The sequence below is a fragment of the Rhinopithecus bieti genome, unplaced genomic scaffold, assembly GCF_001698545.2.
Source record: "Rhinopithecus bieti isolate Rb0 unplaced genomic scaffold, ASM169854v2 scaffold_81617, whole genome shotgun sequence".
NCBI lineage: Eukaryota > Metazoa > Chordata > Mammalia > Primates > Cercopithecidae > Rhinopithecus > Rhinopithecus bieti.
In genome coordinates, this window is record NW_016841754.1 from 1,145,772 (window position 1) to 1,169,989 (window position 24,218).

Here is a 24,218-nt window from a genome sequence, read left to right on the forward strand (position 1 = left end):
TACATATGACCCCCAAAAACTCTACAGCAAAAGCAATACATCCATAAACGTCAAGAACTGTGTTAATAAATGTTTAGCCAGCTGGACGACTCAGCAATTGATAAATGTGAAAGTCACCTTTTGAAAACAGAAGCCATGTCCTAATGTCACTTGACGTTTTCACTTATGACAGTAATACTACGGAGTCACCAAATAACCACACATTTCCATGAAGAGCTGGTTTAAATTCACAGTGAAGACCTTGTATAGTTGGATCCTATCAGTCAGACTTGGCAAAATAAGAATGTGTCTCAGACATAGCTTTAGTTAACAGCAGTGGCCAGTGGACCTCATAACTTTTACAGCCCTAGCAAACAGCTTAGTCTCCCTATATTTAGGCGGTAAACTGGCTCTGAGGAATGTGGCTCTGATGAGGAATGCGGAGAGACAGATGCTCAGTGGATGAATAGGCCCATGCTAAATTCCTATTTTAAATTGGTCCAAATCAGGCCACTTTCTCCTGGGATACTGCTGCTTTTAAATACTTTATCTTGCCCTCTGTGGAGATGAGCGTAGGTTTGTTCTGCTTGAATTTTGACGAAACCTCAAGATTTTTGTCTTAAGCATTTTCTGGGTAAAGTATCTAGTAGAGAAGGATGAAATGATATGGATGATGATGTCTATTCAGTGATGTTTGTTAGTGTTTGATATTGTAGATTACCTAACTATGTAACTGTGAGCTGTTTAGATAAAGAATCTAGTAAGTATAGTAAACTTTCACTAATAGGAATGCTACCAATCTGAAATTTTGCCCAAGGCTAAGCAGAAATTAACTTTTGAAGTGTACATAAATACATGGTCCACTGAAAGTGTTGATATTGGCCGGGCACATTGGATCAAGCCTGTAATCCCAGCACTTTGGAAGGCCAAGGGGGGTTGATCACCTGTCAGGAATTCGAGACCAGTCTGGCCAACATGGTGAAACCCCATCTCTACTAACGATACTAAAAATTAGCTGGGCGTGGTGATGGGGGCCTGTAATTTCAGCTAATTGGGAGGCTGAGGCAGGAGAATCACTTGAACCTGGAAAGTGGAGATTGCAGTGAGCCAAGATTGCACCATTACAATCCAGCCTGGGCAACAAGTGTGAAACTGTCTCAAAAAGAGAAAAAAAGAAAAAAAAACAAAGTGTTGATATTGTAAGTAAGATGGGAGAGGACAATTTATCTTTTGAAAAAAAAAAAAAAAAATGTATTTTCAAGTGGTCATTTAGAAAGGAAAGGAATCTATTTTCAAATTTTATTTAAAGTCTATTTTAAAAGATACTTTACGAAGGAAACATTATTTTGCCTTATTTGAGTATGCAGTGGGGATTCTTAAAAGTAATTTTTGAAAATCACTTTCAAACACCTCTATAATCATTCTCTCCACCAATTTAGACTTGCCAGTTGGTTTAGTGCTGCAGTCTCCAGTACAGTAGCCACTAGCCAAATGTGACTAGGAAGCACCTGAATTTGATCAGTATAAACTGAGTATATAAGTCAGCTTGGGCTTCTACAACAAAATACCATACATTGGGTGGCTTAAACAATAGACATTTACTTTCTCACAGTTCTGGAGGCTGGGAGTCTAAGATCACGGATTCAGTTCCTGGTGAGAAACCCCTTCCTGGCTTGTAGATAGCTGCCCTCTCATTGTGTCCTCACACACTGAAGACAGAGAGCCAGCTCTGATCTCTTCCTCTTCTTCCTCTTCTTATAAGGATGATAATCTCATTATGGGGTTCCCACCCTCATGACCTCACCTAAACTTAATTGCTTCCCAAAGCCCCTTACCTTCAAGTACCATCACATGGTACTTGTGAGTTAGGTCTTCAACATATGAATTTGGGGGGCGGGGACACAGATATTCATCTCATAACACTTAGTGTCCAATATGTGAGAAATAGACACTGAATCTTGAATACTTAATTATGAAAAAAAGAATGTTTCAAATTAATATTTTTATGTTGATTACATGTTGGAATGTTAATTTTCAGATTTACTGGGTTCAGTAAACTATATTATTAAAATCATTTCCCACATATTTCTTTCTACATTTAAAAATGTGGCTGTAAGAATGACTTGCATTATATATGCATTGGATGGCACCATTCTAGGTGGGCAAGGTGACAATGTTGGGTACTTTGAAAGCATTGCCAGAACAGGCTTTGCCCTGTGGAGTACTAATATGAGCTGAGGGGAGGGTGGCTGTGGAAAAAGGTCACTGGAATTGGCCATCGTGATGTTATTTATTCCCAGTCTTAACCCAGATTTCTGAGTTCTTAATGACTATTGTGCATCCAGAGTAATAGTTGTGTTGGGGAAAACTGCTTGTGATTGGTAGAAGTCCACCCAACAACAAACCATCCAACAAGGGAGGCACAGGGCTGCCAAGAGTGACTTACTCTGGTACTGTCTTCCCTCCTCACTCTCAAGATGCGTTGGCCCATGTTGCAGCAGCATCATATCCTCTTTCTCCCTAAAATAGGATAAAAATCTCCTTTATCTACCCTAGAACTTAAAGTATAATTTTTTTTTTTTTTTATAAAAAACCTCCTTTATCTACTCACTCGCATGCATTTAAACTCAATATCCCCTTGTTGAATCGTGTCTCCCAGATCCATCTGTTGGTGCCAAGGGATCCTCCTGGGCCCACTGAAGGTTGGCTGAAAAATCAGCTTGCAAAAGGCAGATTAATTGGAGAAACTGCATACAAATTTATTTAATGTGTACACACGGGACCCTTCAGAATGAAGCCCCAGCTCCCCAGGGGTGCAGAAGCTTATATACCATCTTGAGGTTACAGAAAGACTATGAACTTGGATCCTGGCAAAACAGGTTATGGGGAGTGGGGAGAAGAGGAATTCTGTTGAAGGGCAAGAAATGATTACTAGGGAGAATTCAATGGGTTTGAAGAACATACAGTAGTCTGGGGCGAAGTCTGTTGGCCCACAAAGCGAACAATGGTTTATGACAGGAGCCTGTCCAGGTTTGTTGACAGACTTTAGTCTTCCTTCCTGCACTATAGGTTCAGTTAAAAACTCAGGGAAGTGGTCAGAGGGAATTGTTTTCTTCTGTGGTAGGTCCGGACCTTAGACAGATAAGGAAATCTGAGCCTGTGCTTTGGGAGAGGTAGAGGATTGAGAGATAGGATGGGGGTGGGGGGATGTCGGGGAAACAATTTTTATTCTTAGTGGGTCTATCTGGTCTTTATGTAGAAAGAAGTCTCTTCTAGCTTCCATTAATCTCTAAGGGCCTTTAATTCAAAATACTCATTATACTAGGGAGCCATATTTTGGGGTGGAGTTCTCTGTGTATCCTCACATCCTTTTCTTACAGCTCCCAGTTCAGATGGTAATGATTGCATATCTGCAGTGATTTCACTAATGTTAAGTTCCATTTGCCATCCTTCCTTACTATACCTGTCAGAATCAATTCTCTCACCTTTGTCTTTGGCCAAAACCATCAGCTACATGATTCCTTCTGTCTCTGCTGTATTTTGTAGCTCTAACATAGATGAACAGGCAGAGTTGTTCACAGAAACAGGCCTTCCAGGTGGGGAAACTATGCACACCGTGACTAGCTGAAAGTGGGACCCTGAATGCAACACTGGGAAGTCGTTTTAGTTTCTCTGTACCTGCCTCTCTGCTCCCTTCCAGATCCACGAAAGAAAAAATATGAGATTTTAGGTTGGAATTTACCACTGATACCAACTGGGGCCTCAATTTTTTAAAAAAAATAATCTTTTAGTAACATAATGTTATACAGCATGAAGATACCAGGCCCTGGTCCTCTAAAACCATGGAGATTCTTCTGTCACATAGAATTGGGAAGATTTCCATTGATTTCACCAGAAGAGATTTGATTGAGTCAAGCAGGCAGTGTTAGGCCCACTGTGGGCAATAAAAATACAAGCTGGGTTCTTCATACCCTTTCTGCAGGGATAACTTTTCTATGAACGGAACCATCAGGAGTCCTAGTGCTTAGCTACTCACAGAAAAAGAGAAAGGTAATTAACTGGCTTCATATTCCTTTCCATTTGATAACCACATAAAAATCACAGATTCAGATGTTGAAAGTACATAATGAAACCATGTGTTTAAGCAAGACACCAGGGTACCCAGTTTATGACCCCATGGAAGTCCCCTCAGCTGACCTCTGAGGAGAAGGGAAACAATCTTACTATATCTATGGACACGTGGTCACCCTCTTACCCAGAGAAGGTGTCCCAGAGCTTGTAATTGGCCCGACATACTTTCCTCTGTTAAACAAACCAAAAAAATTCTAGAGAAGTTAAACTGACTCTTTCTTCTAAGTTTCCATTGGTCAACTGCAAATACAACAGAGTTTGGAGAGAAAGGTTTCCCCCTAACCTTTCTCTCCAACTCTGTTGTGTTTGGATGTTGGGAAGGTTGAATGTTGGACCCTGACATGAGTAACCCATCTTCATGTATTGTACAAAAGCTCTGGCCTTACTCTCAGACTTGCAGAGTGAGACCCCTTGCTGGGAGAGAGGTATGTGTCCCTGTGGGACCGTCTCTCTATGTACCCCCACAGGGACACATACCTCTCTCTTCCTCTCACTCCTCCACCTATGGACCCTTGTTCTTTCAACTTCTCTCCTACCCACAAACGAGACAGAAGGCCATAATTTCCTAAGTAGCCAACAAGCTCCAGCCTTCTCCTGTGTTATGAAAATCTTCCCAGACTTGGCAGTGCTCAGAAGTGGATTGTGAGAGTTCCAGCTCCACCCTGACCCATTTCAGCTCCTGGATAGGAGGAAATAACATGTTGTAGTCCATGAAGATTTAGAAGGAAGGAAGGACTTTGGATGAGGGGGTTGGGTGATCTTACACTCTTGTTTTGCATCTTGTTTTAATATCTTCTTGAAAACAAGACATCTATCTCTTACTGTGAGAATTAATCTCCTGCTCAATTATCCTTAACAAATCTACATATGCAATGCCTGTTTCCTGATAAATGCCCAACATTTAGACCTCATTCAGAATATCTGCTATCTTCTTGGCCGGGTGCGGTGGCTCATGCCTGTAATCCCAGCACTTTGGGAGGCCAAGGCGGGTGGATCATCTGAGGTCAGGAGTTCCAGACCAGCCTCAACATGGAGAAACCCCCCTCTACTAAAAATACAAAAAATTAGCCGGGTGTGGTGGTGCATGCCTGTAATCCCAGCTACTCGGGAGGCTGAGGCAGGAGAATTGCTTGAACCTGGGAGGCGGAGGTTGCGGTGAGCCGAGATCGTGCCATTGCACTCCAGCCTGGGCAACAAGAGCGAAACTCCGTCTCAAAAAAAAAAAAGAAAAAGAAAAAAGAAAAAAGAATATCTGCTACCTTCTCAACTTTAAATTATATTTCAAAGTTCTCTGGATCTCAGTTTTGGGGATCAGGCCCAATTGCCCCTTCCCAATCCTAAGGTTTTTCTCCTTTGACAACAAGTAGGAGGTAGGGCCATGTCCCTCCAAAAAATGATACATTAGGAGATCCTAACCTGAGGTATGTGTACATCAAGAACCTCTGAAGTTACTTTGTGAGCATTTTATAGCTTTCTCAATTTCTTGAAGAGGTCTGTCTCCAAAAAAAGATTAGAAACATTTCTATAAGTAGTCTTCGCAAATCCAAAAATCAATATTATTGACTTCTGTTCTTTAAATCTTCAAAACAGAGTGCAGCAGGTCAATCAATCAGCAGTATAACACAAATCTTACCTCAGCAAAGATTTCCATTGAAGAATTGTTCCCTCCCCGCACATACAATTTTCTTTCTTATAGAATTTCTTTCTGTTATGATGATGACAATAGTAATAGCTATTATTATTATTACAGTTGTTATACCCTTTATTTGCTTAGCACTGTGGGGTTTACAAAGCACTCTTCAGCGAATGATCTTATTAAACTTCCCAGCAGACTTCTCTGTAAATATTATTGCCAGCACTTGTGGCTGAGAAAACAATCAAACGTTTGGTCAAGACAAAGTCAAATCTTGGTCCCAGAGATTGAACCCACGCCCAGGACTCTAAAATTTATAGCTATGAAAACCAGTTGGCGATTTATTTGCATATTAACCTTTTGAGAAGAAAGGAAATTAAGCATTTGAGTGAGGGCTAAGCTTCCTTTAACCCACACTTGTTGACTCTGCACATCACTCACCTTTAGTTCTTCTGTTAAAGGTATACCAGAAAGACACTTTCTGTTTCCTTAAAGGATATGGTGGGGATATAGGCATATGCCAGTGCCTTGAGGCCCATTAGTTATGTCTGTTAACACATTTTTATAAGCCATGGAGGGAGAATTGCTCTAACTCAGCTTGGGCTCTAGCTCATGGACCCAGGTTTGGGGTTGGCTTGTTTAATTCTCTTCCAAGAACACGTAAGCCAAGGTATTTCAAGACCACGTATCATGGCCTCAGTTTAGTGTAGTTGAATAAACGTTTATAATGTAACTTTTGCCTGCCACATTTTGTACTGGGTTCTGAGGATATGAAAGTGAAGAAGACATACCATGTCTCTCTTCCAGGAGCTTACAGCCTGGGATTCAGATGGAGTGGGATTTGGGAGTCAGATGGGGCAATAATTCAATTTTTGAATTACTTTCCAGTTCCTATTAAATTTAACTCTGAACTCAAAGGTCTATTCATTAGCCTGCAAGTTGAATTTTATTGCGGTTGTTTCTTTCTGGATAACTAGGAGTTTTGGTAAAGCTTAGAAATTAATAGCTAAGTTAATTTGGCATAGAAATCTCAGGTTGATATGTTATATTGTAACTCTGAAATATAAATAGAGGATGACTGCTGACTCTATTTCTTTAAACATCGGGGGACATCTGCAACTTCTGGACGAAGTCCCCAAACTCGGCAAGGGGAGGGGGCGTTAGTACCCTCTTTCTCCGTTCTCTATCCCCATCACCCAACTTTCTGATTGGGTAAATTGACACTACATTGGAAGATTTTTTTTTTAAAGACATTTATTAAGGACTTAAGAATGGCTTGCTGAAGATATTTTTTAAAGTTAATCATTATTCCTTAATTTGCTGTCTTATTTGTCAATTCATGAGTTATTCTTGTCTTATTTTCTTTTCTTTTTTCTAGCAAAATACAAAGAAGACTATGAAAATAAAATCAAAGGCAAATGGAGTGAGACACCTTGCTTTGAAGTTGCAAACGCCAGAATGAATGCTGATAACCTCAGCACAGTGAGTGGGAAGGGATGGCCGGTCTGTCGTCCCGGGAGGGAGACCCCTTTCCTTAGTGACTTCTAGCCACCTGCCCTACCTGAAGGGGTACCAGGACACTGAGGCCCCTCTTCTTGGGACAAGACCTGGTGTAGAGTTCCTGTTAGGAAAGAAATTTCACAAACTCTCTTTCCTTTTGAGAAATGTTATTTGGCCAAATACCATTATTTCTACCTCAATTTTTACAACACGTTACGGTGAGACCCCCTTACCGAATGCAAAGTGCGGTTAGTACAAGTTAAAGGGATCCTTTTAAATTATTCTTTGCCTGAGGAGCCAAACTGTACAGTTATGAAATTGATTAATTTAGTATCTCTTGCCTGGAAAGCATGTCTATTGTTTTTCTTTTCTTTTAAGTTCCCTGCTCCTTGCCCTTAAGAGCCCTTTCTTGGTAGCCAAGAAAAGCCTTTCTAATTCTGTTTTTAGCCTATTTTAATTGTTCTAAATCTCTGTTAAGTTGCTAATCATTTTTGCAATGGTACCACATTCTCCAATTGTAATCTGACCAGCCTAAACCAAGGACAGGGTGGCTTTGTCTAACTTTTCCAAATCCGTGTGTCTTCTCATGGAAATTCTTGCGTAGTTCATTTCCACAGCGGTTCTTCACCTTGTCTAATGTCTTACAGAGGAAATACCAGGAAGATTTTGAAAACATGAAAGACCAGATCTACTTCATGCAGACTGAAACACCAGAGTATAAAATGAATAAAAAAGCTGGTGTGGCAGCTAGCAAGGTACGAGGAAACCATCCCATTTATCTTGATGGTTTGAGTGTGGGTGAATTTCCTATAACTTTGGCTCTTGCATATAATTAGTAAAAAAGGGGAGGGGTGGTTCTTGGGGGAACTATCGGGGTTGAGACCAGTGGATGCGAGGCATTTGAAAAAGAGTAGAATTGAAACAACAAGAACAACAACAAAAGTACTTTGGAATTATAATGGGGCTATTAAAAATGTTTTGCCGTGGTTGAGCATTAATAACATCGAATTACTATCTTCAGTATTTCCTAGAGTAATTTATTATTTGCCTGAGGAACCAGACTGTACATTTATCAATATGATTTAGTATCTTCTCACTGGAAGGACCTTTTGCTGTTTAGAAGGAGAAAGATTGTAATCTTAGAGAGCAGGACTTCTCCCCCCAGGAAGAGGCAATCGGCGGCCTTATACGAAGATAAGCAATCATACATGCAACACTATCGTTATTTATCTTATTTTCCCGCTGACTATGGAAAAACCTGGTCGCAGGTTCATAAATCCATGGATATTTCCATATGTTCTATTGAGTGAGTTTGGTGAATGACCTGGGTCCTTGGCATTCTGAAGCACGATGGTCACTAAAGAGAGCAAAAACTTCAAAGCCAAACACACTTGGTTCTAATCCTGGCCTTGGCTGTGCCGGAGAAAGCAGGATTACATCACTTAGAAGGCTATTACAGCATCCACGTGTAAGACAGTGGTGTTTTGGACCAGGAGGGTAGCAGGGCAGGTGGTGAGAAGTATTTTGAAAGCACAGCTGACTTGATTTGCCAATGGATTGGATGACACGGGTTTTGGTCTAAGCAGTTAGATGAATGGGGTTTCCCCTTATTGAGACAGGGAAGACTATGGAAGAAGTTGGTAATTTTTTTGAAGGACAGACAGGAGTTCATCTTCAGATATGGTAGATTTGAGATGCCTTTTAGACATCCACATGGAAGTATCAGTGATCATTTGACTACATAAACCTGAAGTTTCAGGGGAGATATATGGAAAGTTGTATAAACTGGGGTGTCGTCAGCGTACAGAGACTGTTTCATGCCATGAGTTTGGAAAGCATTAAGGGAGTGAGTGTAAACAGAAAACTTTAGGTGCTGAACTCTGAGGTCCTTCCATGGGAACATATATGTGAGATGAGGGAGAAGCAAAATCAGGAGAGGGCAATGCGTTGGGAAGCAAGTGAAGGGGGAAGGGAGTCATCAACTGTGTCAAATGTCTCTGAAATGGATTTACCAATGTCTGGTCTCTGGTGACCTCAACAAGAGCAATTTGGTGGAGTCTGCTTGGAGAGGATTCATGAGTGAATGAAAAGAGGGAAATGGAAGATAGAAGTATATTCAATTCTTTCTAAGTATTTTCCTGGTAAGAAAAGAAGAAAATAGGCAAGTAGCTGATGAAAACTGGGTAAAGTGGGACTTTTAAGATACGAAACAAAAACATCATGTTGATGGAAATAATCCAGGAGAGGGAAGATTTGGTGATGTTGGAATGGGGAAGAATGTCTGGAGTGCTATCCTAGAGTATGTGGAAGGGGAAGAGATCTGGTGCTCAAAAGGAGGGGATGGCTTTGCCACAAGCCCTGACAGTTCTTCTGTATAACAGGGGAGAAGGGTACGTATCCCAGATGTGGGTAGAGCTTGTGAGTCTGCTTTCTGGTTGTTTCCATTTTTCAAGGAAACAGATAATTCTCTAAGATGAAAAGTGATCTGAGTCTCTCATTCCTGCAGCATACCCTTGTGAAGCTCTGTGGAGGCTGTGGGGTGGATGCCTCTGTACTTCCCTTGTGTATCTCTTGTCTTTGATACCAGATTGCCTTTGTTTTCTGAGGTTCGTAAGTGGTAGATTTATCTAGGATTCCTTGAACTTCTGTGGTTGTAATGCCTGAATAAAGGGCTTACACTAAGGATCATGGTGGGAACCAGGATCAGTTTCTTGTTCTAATCCCTGTGGACAGGCTCCTGATAGGGGCTTGTGAACCCTGCCTTCCCTATTCTCCCCCAGCACCCCTCAACGTGCTGCTTCTGCCATAGCTGGAATTAAAGGTGCAAATAGGAAGGGCAGAAGGAAAAGCAAGGCTCTTTCTCCCTGCTCCTTCCTCCTCCTCCTCCTCCTGGTAAATTGAATGCATGTGTGCTTCACGCACCGTTGCAGGTGAGGCATAAAAGGGTGGATTGGTGGTACTTCCAGCTTCCTTTCTGTAGGAGCATGTTGGCAGATAGGTAGCTGAGGGTTAAGAGCTGAGTGAAGGTTCTGCAGGAGCAGGTATCTGGGACGTCTTGCACGGTGACTATTTGGATTTATTTCTCTCTCCTATTATTTCTGTGTCTCTCTCTTTGAGGGCAAGGACCATGTATTCTTTCTTATATTCTGTCCCCAAGCCAGACACAGAATTGATACCCTATGGATAATTTCGAATGAATAAATGAATGGGAAGAAAAAGCATCCTGGAAATGTATGCAGTTTCTCTGCTGCTGTTATGCGTTACTATGAGTATTTTGTTTATAACATGTCAAGCTGCCATTTTTCTAAAGAGAAAATTGATTTGTGGAAGTATGTCATGTCCATAATAGAGACGGGGGCAAAAATAACCCATAGAGTTACTTCATCATTTTATTTCACTCCTACAGGTAAAATACAAAGAAGACTATGAAAAGAATAAAGGAAAAGCAGATTATAATGTGCTTCCTGCTTCAGAGAACCCACTGCTTAGGCAGCTGAAGGCGGCAGGAGATGCCCTAAGTGATGTAAGTATATTTTTGTCAAAACGTGTTTTTAAACCTCAGCTGCAAAAGATATGAAAATTGTCTCCTTTAATGACTAAATGCATGTATATAGCTTTGCAAATACGTTAAGGTTATGAAGTGGTAGGTTCATTGGAACTATGTAACCACAGAAAGGCATAGTACAATGTGCCTTAATGTTTGTGGTTCTGTGGGGTTAATTCAATGGGCAGGGAAATTCTCATTTGCTTATGAGCTCTGGGCACCTGGGCCTCCATATGGATGTGTTGCTTATGAGCTCCGGCACCTGGGCCTCCACATTGCAGATGTGTTGTGATTTTAACAGAAGCAAGAAACTTTCAAAGATAGATCTTGGCCCCAGAAACCATCATCTGCCAACAACAGAACTTAAAAGGTGGCCCCCTAAGTCTTCACAGGACTTTCTAATTGTGCAGTTATTAAGAGCCTGACTAAGCTGTTCAATTTGAAGCATATTAGGCAAATGAGACTGGGCTTGGGATTAAAAGACTAACAGCCTGAGAGAGAAAGAAAGAGAGATTGAGTATGTGATGATTTGAGTTTATCTCTTACGGTTAGGTTTGCATTAAGCTTTCCTAACATTTGTGGATTTTATGTAGCTGTCTGTGTGGGTTAGCTATCTTTTCTTTGTCCCTTGAACTAAGCAGCATAGGAAATATGTGTGTGTGGTTGGGGAGCGGGTGGGGGAAAGTGGCAAGTGAGAGGGTATAAATAGATCTGTCCAAATAGCTCTGCTGGGAAATCAATGCAAAGCACGTTTGCTTTCTTTTAAAAAACCATTTTATTTCAGTCATTTTTCGGGTACAGGTGGTTTTTGGCTACATGGAAAAGTTCTTTAGTGTTGATTGCTGAGATTTTGGTGCACCCATCACTTAAGCAGTGACACCTGAGACACTGTAGCATAGTCTTTTCTCCCTCACTCCCACCCCAACATTCCACTCAAGTTCCCAAAGTCCATTATATCATTCTTCTGCCTTTGTGTCCTCATAGCTTAGCTCCCACTTATAAGTGAGAACAGATGATATTTGGTTTTTCATTCCTGAGTTACTTCATTTAGAACAATGGCCTCCAGCTCCATTCAAGTTGCTTCAAAAGACGTTATTTCATTCTTTTTTATGGCTGAGTAGCATTCCATGCTGTATATATACCACATTTTCTTTATTTGTTGGTTGATGGGCCCTTAGGTTTATAGCAGCACAATTGTGAATTATGCTGCTATAAACATGCTTATGCATGTGTCTTTTTCATATGATTTCTTTTCCTTTGGGTAGATACCCAGTAGTGGGATTGCTGGATTGAATGGTAGCTCTATTTTCAGTTCTTTAAGGAATCTCTATACTGTTTTCCATGGTGGCTATACTAATTTACTTTCCCACCGTAGTGTAAAAGCAGTTTAAAGCAGTTTTGCTCTCTAAGTGAAAAACATCCTTCTTAAACATCTAAAAGACCAAGTTCAAATCTCCGTTATCGATAAAGACAGGAATATAAAAATATTAAATGTGAATAGCATCATTTACATTTTGAAAACCCAGAATGAAAAAAGTGACAATAATCTGCTTTATCAGCCACATATTTAAAACTAATCATTGCTTCTTGTTGTTCAAGCTAAAGGTAAATCCTGGCAGAGAAGAAGAGTTAGTAATAACTCATAGTACCAGTTCATATGTATGTGTGTGTGTATGTGTGTGTGTGTGTGTGTGTATATATATATAAAATCTTATATTGAAGTCTAATTGTGTAATAAGAGATTTTTTATAGTTATAGGAGAAAGAGAGATTGTGTATTTCTCACCTTATATAACTTTTTCATGAAGGTTTGTTTTAAAAAATTAAACAACTTGCAATTGCTCAAAACCTCCGTGTTTGCTGTGGTACTATCAGTGAGGAAAGAGCTCGTGAGCTGAGAGACAGAGGGCAGCAGTTCAGAAATACACAAGAATCTCTGCTACTGGGGGGGCGTGGTCAGAGGTGGCATATTGGTTTCTTAGTTTTTTGAGTTTGGAATGTACGAAACTTAGGCTTTACAATAATTGCTAATAGAACAGTCTTATAATTCATGACAGTGTGTGTGTTCAATTGTTAGGTTTTTTCTTTTTGTTTTGTTTTGAGATGGAGTCTCGCATTGTTGCCCGAGCTGGAGTGCAGTGGCGCCATCTCGGCTCACTGCAACCTCTGCCTCCCGGGTTCAACCGATTCTCCTGCCTCAGCCTCCCAAGTAGCTGGGATTACAGGTGCATGACACCAAGACAAGGTAATTTTTTGTATTTTTAGTAGAGAGAGGGTTTCACTTTTTTGGCTAGGCTTGTCTCAAACTCCTAACCTCGTGATTCCCCCGCCTCAGCCTCCCAAAGTACTGGGATTACAGGCGTGAGCCACTGCGCCCAGCCTCGATTGTCAGTTTTTAAGACAGTTGACAGGCAATATCTTTTCTTCATCTTTTGTTTAGTGTTAGAAAATGTAAGTGTTATAATCAGCGTGGGAGTGACAGCAATCTACTTTAGCTGATTTTTTTTCTTCGACAGAAACTATACAAGGAAAACTATGAAAAGACAAAGGCAAAGAGCATAAACTACTGCGAGACCCCCAAATTCAAGCTCGATACCGTTCTGCAGAACTTCAGCAGTGATGTGAGCAATCTTACTGTCACTCCTTCTGTTAAAAAAAAGAACCCATTTTTTCACCAATTAATAAATGAAATATGTTTTGTCTTGCAGAAGAAATATAAAGATTCCTACTTAAAAAATATTTTGGGACATTATGTAGGCAGCTTCGAGGATCCCTACCATTCACACTGCATGAGAGTCACAGCTCAAAACAGTGATGTAAGTTCTAAGATGATTGTTTGACTTTCCAAATAACATTTTTCTCAGGGCATGAATACAATGGCTGCATCTTATGCCTGATTTCTTCTCCTTGTAGAAAAACTACAAAGCAGAATATGAAGAAGACAGAGGCAAAGGCTTCTTCCCTCAGACCATAACTCAAGAATATGAAGCAATTAAGAAACTAGATCAGTGTAAAGATGTAAGTCTGTAGTCTGAACTTTGAATGTGACTGCCTTTCATAGCATCTAGTGATCAGGAAATGTTTAAAATGTTGACACTTTTTCAAATAAATGTAAGCCAGGCAATTGCAAGAAATGAAATCTGTTTTGTAGTAAACATCCTATTTTCCCCTTGTTGGCATCCCTACATTTTAAAAGGTAATTCTAGCTCATTTTCCCAAAGAAGAGTTATCAGAAACCTGAAGATATAGGAAAGTTTCTCATACAGATGTAAGAGCACTTCTCAAACTACAGTCTAGCTAGAAAAAAATATATTTTATTAACTACAAGTTGCTTTGCTTTGTGGGGCATGAGGTTCTATTTGCTTGGCCTATGGGCCACCTTGGATCTGATAGGTGATACTGCTAAACCAAATGTCTTTGCTTCCCCACAGCACACCTACAAAGTCCATCCAGATAAGACAAAATTCACCCAAGTTACCGACTCTCCTGTTCTGCTACAAGCCCAAGTCAATTCCAAACAACTGAGTGATGTAAGTTCCTCTAACTACCCAGGACACCCAATTATGAGGGATAACATTTCATAACTCTATACATAAAATCCAATGACTTACCAAGTTTATCCAAAAGGCTGAGTAAGTATTAGCAAGTTTAAACAGTATATATTTGTATAAACATATATTTCTGCATCTTCTTGGGTGGATAACATTTACAGTGAAACGATTCTGTGAAGGAAACAAATGTAGCTGAAAGCTATGGAAAGAATGTGAGTTCTAGAGTCAGACAAAACTGCCTTCAAATGTTAGCTCTGTCATTGATGTCTGGGTGGCCAAAGATTTAACACCCCTCTGCCCGATATTTCTCTTTTATAATTTGTGGCTGTTTTGAAGAGTCCGTGAGGGAAGAAATGTGCACTGCACATACTCTGGCCAACAGCAAGTATTCAGTACATGAGTTTCTCTCTCCCTAGTAAGTTTCTGGAAATTGGAATCTCTGAGACAAATTTTATTATACGAGCTTTAAGTGTGGATTTCCAAAGTTGTGTTGAACTAAATATAAAAGTAACCTCAGTAGATTTATGGCCAGAAATGAAGGCTCCAATTAGAGTATCAAAAGCCCTGATGTCTGTGAGAGGACTCTTGATCAGATGAAAGGAAAGTGGCTCTGGTATGTGGGCACTGACAGTGACAAGAGAGACAGGCCGGGACCCCTCTCAGAACCTACAGGGTCAATTGTGCTACGCAGGAAGGGGAACAGGTTTGACAGAGCCACCTCATTCCCTCAGGGTCCTACCATGGTGACAGATGTGATAATAGCTGTCAAGTGTCCCACACACAGATTCAGTAATGCCGGTGGCCTACCCAAGCTCTAGATGTCTCTTCTGATCTCAACAATGCTGACATTTACTTTACAAAATGTACCACACAATGATTTTTGTATTCTGGAACAATTATTCTGAACTAATTGGTTCTCTCTCTCTCTCTCTCTGTCATAGTTAAATTACAAAGCAAAACATGAAAGTGAAAAGTTCAAGTGCCATATCCCTCCTGATACTCCTGCTCTTATCCAGCACAAAGTCAATGCCTATAACCTGAGTGATGTAAGTTTCTCATGCCCTATACCACGTGATTTACTGACAACCTGTGCTTTTATTTTTGAACTGCTTCATTACAATTCAATGAATAGATTAATGTTAAAAATGGGAAGACCTGTTAACATTTGTGTCACGTTCCTATGCCTCTGCCAATATAACTGAATTCACCTTACAAAATGTGTGTAGCAATCTTAAAGTAGTTTCATGCAATTAGATAATCATAATATAGTATTGTAACCAGCCCTCAGAATGCTACCTCTCATGTATGCTTAATTACAATTTTTAATGGTAGATCTTTTAGCCATATATTCATTTAAATTATACTATAATTCATTTATTCCCTGGGCTTATAATGTCCCTTATTTCACACAAATGATACTTATTTCTACATGTATGAGAACGTTCATGAATAAAGATATAGGGGATTGAAAGGGCAGAAGTCCACATATCCATTTCTGTCCTTCGTTCTTCAAACTTAATTTTGTAAAAAAGTTAAATTATCCTTGGGGTTCTCAATTCCTTCAATAATTCTATAAATGAGTACTAAGATTATCTGGCATCAATGAGTGTTGCAATGATTTATGAAATAACCTTTGCAGAGAACTTAGAGGTCAAATGAAAGTGATGCCTTTTATATCATAAAAAAATAAGTTAACTGTAGAATATTTGTGCTACTCTATAAAACATTCAGTATTAGGAATAAAATATTAGTATAATAACTAGAATTAAATTAACTTGATAAAAATTTCTCATGGGGAGTAGAGAAGCCCAATCTTGGAGAATTAATAGCTCCAGCTTGAGAAGAAATGTTTAAAATATGCATGATGTCCTAGACAATAAAAAGGGCCCATTTATTTTGTATTAAGACAAGGTGTTTAGTTACCCATTAGTCTTTAAAGGTCATGACATGTGTATCACTTTTGCCAATTCCTTTGCTGAATTTTTCTGTCCAGAATCTTTATAAGCAAGACTGGGAGAAGAGCAAAGCCAAGAAGTTTGACATTAAAGTGGACGCCATTCCCCTGTTGGCAGCCAAAGCCAACACCAAGAACACCAGCGATGTGAGTGTGGCCTGGGGACCTGGGGACCTGGACAGGGTGGCCTCAGGGACACCTGGTGAGTGGGATCTGGCACATGTGATGTCTTTGCAGGTGATGTACAAGAAAGACTATGAAAAAAACAAAGGGAAAATGATTGGAGCCCTCAGCATCAATGACGATCCCAAGATGCTGCACTCCTTGAAGGTGGCCAAAAACCAGAGTGACGTGAGTGTCTTTATAATTCACCCCTATTTTCAGACGTAACCACAAAGTTGCTGTTTAATATAACCTTGGATGGACATTAGCCTAACTGAAATCTCGGATTCAGGATGACAAATCACACGTGAAAGCTTCACCCAGGTGGTAAAGGAAGATGAACTTCCTTATTCTTGTTGATGCCTTTGATGTCAGTGAATACTTCAAAATTTCCTTAATCTCCTTAATGCCCTCTGTTTTATTAGGAGGAAAATATTCTGGCAATATCATTGTTTTACTGTTTTCCTAGAAATGAGCTTAATATGTGTAAGTATAGGTACATGTGCATGTGTATATTCACCCAATGCCCTAAACTGATTCAGGTAGTTTGCAAAAATATATATAGAAAAATGAAAAGAAGTAAGGAACTTAGTTGAAGGGCAAAGTAAGAAAAACTACATAAGGCATAAACTCAAAATCAAAGCATTTTATTTTAAGAAATTTATAGAATATTGATCTTATTTTAAAGACTTTAACATACTTATTAAAAATAAAATATGACCCACCAATCCCATTACTGGGTATATACCCAAAGGAATATAAATCATTCTATTATAAAGATATTTGAACACATATGTTCATTGCAGCACTATTCACAATAGCAAAGACAAGGAATCAACAATGATAGATTGGATAAAGAAAATGTGATACAGATACACCATGGAATACTATGCAGCAGTAAAATAGAATCAGATCATGCATGTCCTTTGCAGGGACATGGATGGAGCTGGAAGCCATTATCCTCAGCAAAGTAATGCAGGAACAGAAAATCAAATACCTCATGTTCTTACTTATATGTGGGAGTTGAATGTTGAGAACACATGGATACATGGGGGGTACAACACACACTGTTGGAGGCTGGGGGAGGGGAGAGAGCATCAGGAAGAATAGCTAATTGATACTGGGCTTAATTCCTAGGTGATGGGATGATCCGTGCAGCAAACTACCATGGCACACACTTACCTATGCAACAAACCCGCAATCCTGCACATGTACAACTGGACTTAAAAGTTGGAAATCAAACAAAAAAATAAAAAAGAAGATAAAACTTCACAGAGATTGCTTTCCTAATTCCTAGCAAAAAAGAAATACAAATAATCTTTTCATTTATTATTGCTCTAAAGAAAACTGTTAGGTCTTAATGATAAAAGCCAGCTTCCAGAGGTGTTACAAAATGCGTTTTCACCCAGTGCTCAATGGAATACTCTTCCAGGACTGTGCTTAATTATCTAAGGTTTACCTCATACCTTTTACCTCATTTTGCATCGATTCTTAAACTCATTTTTTCCTTTCTTTCTCTCTCTTTCTTTCTTTCTTTCTTTCCTTCTCTTTCTCCCCTTCTTTCTTTCTTTCTCTCCTCCTTTCTTTCTCTCCTTTCTCTCCTTCTCTCCTCTCCTTTTCTCCTTCTCACTCGCTCTCTCTCTCTCTTTCTTTCTTCTTCCTTTCTTTCAAGACAGGCTCTCGCTCTGTTGTCCAGGCTGGGCTGCAGTGTCACGATCTCGGTTCACTGCAATCTCTGCCTCCCAGGTTCAAACGATTCTCCTGCCTCAGTTTCCCAAGTAGCTGGGATTACAGGCATGCACCATCAGGCCCGGCTAATTTTTGTGTTTTTAGTAGAGACAGGATTTTACCACGTTGGCCAGGCTGGTGTCGAACTCCTGGCCTTGAGTGACCCACCCACCTTGGCCTCCCAAAGTGCTGTGATGACAGGCGTGAGCCCCTGCACCTAGCCAAATTCATTTTTCTTTAAACTTATTCAGATGAATTATTTTAAGATAAAAACGTGCTTAAATAGCAGCATTGGTGTGCTTTAAGTTATTCACTCTGAAAAAATATTAGGGCAACTAACATAAACATCTTTATGATTATTAGCAGATGAGATTATATAAGGCATGAGCCTCTACCACATCTATTCTACTTTTCTGCTTTGTGGAAAATCTATGGTGCGAAAACATACATTTTGCCCCTTCAGTTAAAGCATAGCAGTGATACGAATGGCTTTTACTTTATGAGGTATATTTTCTTTCTTTTGGTTTAATTTCTTTTTCCTTTAACAGAGATTATACAAGGAAAACTACGAGAAGACAAAGGCAAAGAGTATGAACTACTGCGAGACCCCAAAATATCAACTTGATACACAGCTGAAGAACTTCAGTGAGGTTGGAAAAGCCACGGTTACCTCTCGGGTTGGAGGGCTTTGCTACTGTTCAACAAATGACTGTTAACTTGAATTACATTTGTTTTATTTTTCAGGCTAAATATAAAGACTTATATGTAAAGAATATTTTGGGACATTATGTAGGCAGCTTTGAGGACCCATATCACACACACTGCATGAAAGTTGCAGCTCAAAACAGTGACGTAAGTTTGAAGACAATGGTTCATGCCTCACAGTGACATTGTTTGACAGCCATAACAATCATGATCTATTTTTGGTTTTTCTCATTACAGAAAAGTTACAAAGCAGAATATGAAGAAGATAAAGGAAAATGCTATTTCCCTCAGACAATAACACAAGAATATGAAGCAATCAAGAAGCTGGACCAGTGTAAAGATGTGAGTTATCTGCCCTGAATTATTGAAATTGGGCTTGGGATTCTTGTGACATCTAGTGGTAAATTTAGCAGGAATTTAAATGCTAATATCTAGTGATTAGAAGGAGATAATTACACTTAACATTTTGGTTTTGGGGTGGAACCGGGAAACACAACAATTATGATGAGGAAGGCGATTTGTTACAAAATAATTTCAGATTTTATAGATCTTAACTTCCATGAGTTTATATCTACACGAATTTGGGGCAAAAGAAGGACATGCAGGTTTGAGATAGGTGTTCATTATTTAACAAATTCATGTGAGAAGCCGTCCTGGGCCAGGCACTTTCCTTGGTGCTGAGAAAGGGAAAAAGCCAGCAACCTCTTGAGCTCCCACTTAGCAGAGGAGACAATAAACAAAGGAAGGAGCACAGAAATAAGAAAGATGTCAAGCAATGATAAGAAAACTAAAATAGGATGATGATACAGAATTAAAATAGGACAATGTGTGAGAGAGTGACCGGATGGGCATCTTAGGTTGGGTGGTCAAGGAAGGTCTAAAACAGGCATAACCAGCCAGGCCAAGGTGAGCGGAAGAGCAGCAGGGAAGAACAGCCTAAGGAAAGAACAAGCTCAGTATTTAAGGAGTTGAAAGGATGGGGTGGCTGAAATGTACTGGGGAGGAGGGCAGTAGTAAGAGTTGAAATGGTTGGAGATGAAGGAGGGGATGGATTCTGTAGGGATCATAAGCCAACGTGCAATTGAGACTGAATACCAAGTTCACTAAAGAGTCACTAAGGCTTCAGCAGGGGATGGCTAATCTGGTTGCTGAGTTGCTGTAGGCAGACCAGAGGCAACTTGGGAGGTGGGGATCAAAGGAAAAAGAGAGAGACAGACAGAGAAGTAAGAATGTAAACGCATCAACTAAATTTTCAGGAACAAAATAAACTTCGTTTTGACCTGGAACCATTTTTTATGTTAGCATATGTATAACCAAGAATATATTAATACATTATAATGTATAAATACATTATAAATTTCATTAAAGAACATCTTCTTTTCTAGCATACCTACAAAGTTCATCCAGATAAGACCAAATTCACGGCAGTCACTGATACTCCTGTACTGTTGCAAGCCCAACTCAACACAAAACAGCTTAGTGATGTAAGTGCTTTGATTTATGCAAGTGTGGGTGACCCAGAGTGCTTTGCTCATTTAAAATGTAAGCATTTACATGCTTAATCTTCATGGGCTTAGCTACCATCCCAATATTATTATTTTTCAAGATTTGTTTAATAAAACACAAATGAGGCTGCTAGATTGAATTATAGCCTGAGGAAAGTTGTGTTAGACAATAATAAAAATATTTTTTAATAACTCACCGATTTTTAGTGGGACTATCTTATTCATTAGGATCTGTCACATGCACACTAAAACTCTATGCCAACTTAAATAAACAGTGACAACAGAAGCATCTATTTGTGTAGGACAAGGCAAATATTTCCTATTCTTGAATTTGCTAACAAAGACTTTACAAAAAGAAAGGGCGCAGTAACAAGACAGACATCGAACAATGACAAGAAAACTAATATAGAATGATGCCACAGAATTTAAGTGGGATGACATCAAAGAAAGAACTGGATGGGCACTTTGGATTGAGTGGTCAAAGAAAGTCTAAGACAAGCGTGGTCCAGTCACGCCAAGATCAGGGGAAAAGCAGCAGTGCTTCTCAGACATCCACATTCATGCAATCGCCTACTGACCCTGTTGAAGTACGGATTCTGATTCAGTAGATCTGGGGGACTCCATATTCCGACTTTCTAATAAGCTCCTAGGTGATGCTGATGCTGTGATTGGTAGGCTACTCTTTGAACAGCAAGGTGCTAACATAGCTAAGTCCTGGAGAGTAGTACACCCTTCTCAAGACAGGAAAGTGAAAGATACAGTTTGTCCTACTATAAAATATGTTTTAATGACACAAATTAGCTCATACCCAATTAGTAAAGAGGAGAATGGCATCAGTATAACCCAGAAGTCATTTCAGCTCATGTGCCACTTTTCCGAGCATCTTAATATTTTGTGTTCCAATAAAGAACAGCTAAACACTAACATCACTGATCTAGCTGAACTCTGCAAGCTGCAGAGAAATATAGTGCTGTATGCGGTCACAGTCACTATCAATCACTCTTCTTATTGGCTTAGGTAGGCAATGGACTCTGCCTTGGAATTCCTTCTTGCATAGTTCTCAGTCTTGTGCATTTTTGCCTTTGGCTCCAAAATTATACAGTCTCATCCATTCGTTACACTCAACTCCTTACACCTAACGTCACATTTTAAAACATTTAAATAAAGTTCTGTGTTTAATATTTTAAGTAAGAATTCACAACCAGGTGCAGTGGCTCATGCCTGTGATCCCAGCACTTTGGGAGGCCGAGGCAGGCAGATCACTTGAGCCTAGGAGTTTGAAACCAGCCTGGGCAACATGGCAAAACCCCATCTCTACAAAAATATTTTAAAAATTAGCTGGGTACAGTGGCGCATGGCTGTAGTCTCAGCTACTCAGGAGGCTGAGGTGGGGGTATCGCTTGAGCCTTGGAGGTGGAGGTTGCAGTGAGCTGAGATTGTGTCACTGCACTCCAGCCTGGATGATGGAGCCAGACCCTGTCTCAAAAATAATAACAATTTACATATCTTTTAAACTGTGCTAGCATTTTGTTTACAATCATTATTTTTGTTAGTGCTTTAATTACAGAAGTTCATGTTCTCCAGACACAGCCTAGCAGTGTAGATCAGAAATGTGTTCCCGTGTATATAACAGAATCTATGCAATGGCAGCCGGCAGCCCAAAGTATGGTTACACAGCAATCCCCCTTATCCACGCTTTTACTTTCCATAATTTCAGTTACCTGCAGTCAACCATGTCCCAAAAATATGAAGTTAAATTCATATTTTCCAGAAATTCATAAAATTCCGGAACCAATTCATAAGTCTTAAATTGAATGTTGTTCTGAGTAGCATGATGAAATCTCACACCATCCCTCTTTGTCCCTTCTTTATCAAGAAGGGTGAAAACATACAGTAAGATACTTTGAATGAGACAAACCGCATTCACATAACTTTTATTACAGTATATTATTATAATTTTTCTATTAGTGATTGTTGTTAATCTCTTATTGTGCCTAACAAATAAATTAAACTTTATCACAGGTATATATGTATAGGAAAGAACATAGTATATATAGGGTTCAGTGCCATCCATGATTTCAGGCAGCTACTGGAGGGTCTTGAAAAGTATCCCCCAAGGATAAAGAAGGACTGTGCCACAGTCCCTGAGATAGGGAATGACAGTTTGAATCCTGTGCGAGACTTTGGCTGAATTGAGTATCGCTTTGAGGCATTTTTCTAAAAAGGGCACTAATACCTGAGCTGTATACGCTGTCCTAAATAAACTCAAAGAAGTTCCCCTGAACTGTTCGAATATCCTTTGTTTTTCAGCTGAATTACAAAGCAAAACATGAAGGTGAGAAGTTCAAGTGCCATGTACCAGCAGATGCTCCACAGTTTATCCAACACAGAGTCAATGCCTACAATCTGAGTGATGTAAGTACCAAAGCCACAGAAGCCTATGTTTGGTGTGCATGAAAAGAGAAAATGTTATAAATGTTAAAAGACAAGACTAGGAATTGTGCAGATAAACAACTGTTAAGATTGTTACCATGTAAGTGGAGCTTTTAAGGCCAAAATGCTCTTAAGACTCCTCCTTAGCTATCAGATTTCATTTTCTATGGTCTCTGTTACCACCAGAAGATCTCCAATTACCCGTGTGCTATTCCCTGAAGTTTTACAACATCTTTCCCATGTAAATGTCACATTTCACCTTCTCCAAGTGGTTGTCATTTTATAGCATCCTTCTATAAATCAGGATAGCAGAGTGTTTAGAAAGTTTACAGAACATTAAAAAGAGTAGTTGATACTTATTTAGTGGTAGGGAGAAAGAAACTGAATGATAGATAAATCAATACTTACACTACAATTTGATAAATATAGTATTTATAGGAGAAGTAAGTCTATATATACACAAATTTTCAGTATATTTTTATTTTTTTACCGGATTACACTATGTTTAATGTTGTTCTTATCATTCCTTTGCTGAATTTTTCTGTCCAGAATCTTTATAAGCAAGACTGGGAGAAGAGCAAAGCCAAGAAGTTTGACATTAAAGTGGACGCCATTCCCCTGTTGGCAGCCAAAGCCAACACCAAGAACACCAGTGATGTGAGTGTGGCCTGGGGACCTGGACAGGGTGGCCTCAGGGACACCTGGGGAGTGGGATCTGGCATGTGTGATGTCTTTGCAGGTGATGTACAAGAAAGACTATGAGAAGAGCAAAGGGAAAATGATTGGGGCGCTCAGCATTAATGATGATCCCAAGATACTGCACTCCTTGAAGACAGCCAAAAACCAGAGTGATGTGAGTGTCTTTGTGAATGTGTCTTGTTTTCAAGATGAACTCCCTGCCACGATGCCCAGGGGTAGTAGTGTGGAAAAGGATTTCATGAGCATGGGCTCTTTCACGTTCACAGAAGTACTGCTGTAGAGAACTTTAGAATGATGCCCTGGATCATTGCACCTCCCACATTTGAGGGGAGAAATTGCTGATTTGTACTGATATTCATTCACTTTGAAAAATGTATGCATTAATATTTAATAGAATATTGATTATATTCTTAAAACCTTTTGGAAAACACTAAATATTTTCATATTTTCTTCTAATTGAAAAATAATTTTTAAAATGATACATTTTCAAACTGTCTTTACTTTGGAAGACATCTGTGAGTCACAAAAGTCTTAATACAGTATCATTTTTCTTCATTGACTTTAGTAATGAGTTTGGTCTAGATCCAAGAAAAAGACTCCATTGATTACAAACCCCTTTGAGACTCGGATAAAAGATTTGAGTCATCTATCTAGAAAATGGACATTTCTTTTTTTTTTTTTTTTTTTTTTTTTTT

The 24,218-nt window shown here is 39.5% G+C and overlaps 1 protein-coding gene across 1 annotated transcript in view; it reads left to right on the plus strand.

Annotated features, from left to right (window-relative positions):
- NEB (nebulin) overlaps window positions 1-24,218 on the plus strand; it is a 236,581-nt gene that overhangs the window by 17,447 nt on the left and 194,916 nt on the right. Inside the window, 17 exon segments of the mRNA XM_017866068.1 lie at window positions 7,122-7,225; window positions 7,891-7,998; window positions 10,650-10,766; window positions 13,303-13,407; window positions 13,495-13,602; window positions 13,700-13,804; window positions 14,218-14,316; window positions 15,279-15,383; window positions 16,331-16,438; window positions 16,529-16,642; window positions 18,730-18,831; window positions 18,926-19,033; window positions 19,124-19,228; window positions 20,272-20,370; window positions 22,702-22,806; window positions 23,374-23,481; window positions 23,564-23,677. Of these exon segments, the coding sequence (XP_017721557.1) occupies window positions 7,122-7,225; window positions 7,891-7,998; window positions 10,650-10,766; window positions 13,303-13,407; window positions 13,495-13,602; window positions 13,700-13,804; window positions 14,218-14,316; window positions 15,279-15,383; window positions 16,331-16,438; window positions 16,529-16,642; window positions 18,730-18,831; window positions 18,926-19,033; window positions 19,124-19,228; window positions 20,272-20,370; window positions 22,702-22,806; window positions 23,374-23,481; window positions 23,564-23,677 (1,814 nt within the window).